This window comes from Zea mays, chromosome 4 (assembly GCF_902167145.1).
Source record: "Zea mays cultivar B73 chromosome 4, Zm-B73-REFERENCE-NAM-5.0, whole genome shotgun sequence".
In the NCBI taxonomy this organism is placed as follows: Eukaryota; Viridiplantae; Streptophyta; class Magnoliopsida; order Poales; family Poaceae; genus Zea; species Zea mays.
In genome coordinates, this window is record NC_050099.1 from 192,870,291 (window position 1) to 192,872,115 (window position 1,825).

The window sequence follows — 1,825 nt, forward strand, 5'->3', positions numbered from 1 at the left end:
AACTAAAGTATAGTATAGTATTTCAAAAACTGTGGTTTTCAAAAACTTTGTTCCCAAACAGGGCCGTATATGTATCAGCATGGACAGATAGAGAGAAGTAACTGATTTGAGTACATAACAATTGGACAGTAGTGTGAAAGAAACCAAACCTACCGAAACAGAACAGCTTATGGCGAAAATATATGTAATCCAGTGATTCTCAACTAAGCTTACTCATTTAGGTAGGGTATGTGTAAGACCATCAAGATCGTGAATCTCAACTAAGATTAGAAACTGTTCCAAGCAACAGCAATTGCAATCCGGTGATTCCAATACGATTGCAAAATTAGCTTGTTTAATAAATAGCATGAGAGTCACTGGTAGCAAGGTACGATAATAACACCAGGATGATGATTAACATACTCCTGCAGACACTCAGCATATGAGGATAACGCACGGACACGATACAACTCCAACTTAGATAAGAGTAGCTGGGTGTTGCACAGACACAGGCTACTTGCAAAATTATTAGTACTTCTTGTCGTCGCTGTTGGCAGCGACGATGGTGGTGGTGGCCACGTCAAGGAACATGCCGGTGATCAGGCGATCGCTGTTTCGAAGAACAGGCTACTGCTTGTAGATTACTACTGCTACTTCTTCCTGTCCATGACTGACACCGTGCCGTCCTTGTTGGCGACGATGACGGTGGTGGCCATGCCCAGGAACATGCCGTGCTCTACGACGCCGGTGATCCGGAGCAGGCGGTCACTGATGTCGCGCAGGTCGCCGCGGATGCCGTCCTCGAAGAACATCTCGACGATGTAGTTGCCGTTGTCGGTGACGAAGGGCTGCTCCGACTCCGAGTCCGAGTCTTCTCCCCCCTTGGCGGGAGCGGCGGGGACAGTCCTCAGCCTGGCGTGGAATCCAGGCAATCCGTCGAAGAGGCCGCGGATGAGGCCCAGCGTGTGGAGCGCGCCGAAGGGGATGACCTCGACGGGGATGGCGCCCGTGCAGCCGAGGCGCGGCACGAGCTTGGACTCGTCGACGATGACGACGAAGCGGGCGCCGGCGCCCTCGATCATCTTCTCGCGGAGCAGCGAGCCGCCGCGGCCCTTGACGAGGTTGAGGTCCGGGTCGACCTCGTCGGCGCCGTCGATGGAGAGCGCGATCCTGGCGCCCGGGAGCGGGAGCAGCGGGATCCCGGCGCGCGCCGCGTGGGCCTCCGTCTTGAGGGAGGTGGGCACGCCGGCCACCCCCGGCAGCGCGCCCGCGCGGAGGAGGTCGCCCAGGCGGTCCAGCGCGTGCGCCGCCGTGGAGCCCGTGCCCAGGCCCAGCGTCATGCCGGGCTCCACGAACTCCACCGCGCGGTGCGCCGCCACGCGCTTCAGCTCTTCCTGCGTCAGCTTCCCGGACGGCGGCGGCGAGGCGGCGGCGCTGCCCATGGCGAGGTGGGGACGAGGGGTTCTTGGGTGGGGAGTGTCGGGGGTGATTTCGGGAATTGGGAGGTCGGGAGAGGGAAAAAAGGGGGCAAGTGAATGGGAGGGCCAGGCGGGAAAGGGGAGGTGGGCAGCGCAGGGATAGGGAATCAAATCGCCGAATCGGAATGGTGCTGAGCAAGTCGCGTGCCTGACGATTTAAAGGCCTCGGAATGCGGGAAAGCAGCCGTGATAACTGATAGAGATACGTAGTTCCTTTTACACGGAAAAATAATATCTAAACTCTACATATACCACCAAAAAGGTTACCCAAAAAGCACCGCTACTCCATCCATTTCCTTTTTACCCTAGTTTGGTTCCGTGTGCTAATAGTTTTCACTCTAGTTTGCTCCACTGATTCTAATTCTATG

General features: G+C 56.2%; 1 protein-coding gene across 1 annotated transcript; it reads right to left on the reverse strand.

The window, feature by feature from the left end:
* Positions 1-319: 319 nt before the first annotated feature.
* LOC100284292 (ribose-5-phosphate isomerase) lies at positions 320-1,587 on the reverse strand. Its single transcript, NM_001157187.2, has one exon. The coding sequence runs from the start codon at positions 1,419-1,421 to the stop codon at positions 630-632; it is 792 nt and encodes a 263-aa protein (NP_001150659.2). The 5' UTR covers positions 1,422-1,587; the 3' UTR covers positions 320-629.
* Between the last annotated feature and the right edge of the window lie 238 nt (positions 1,588-1,825).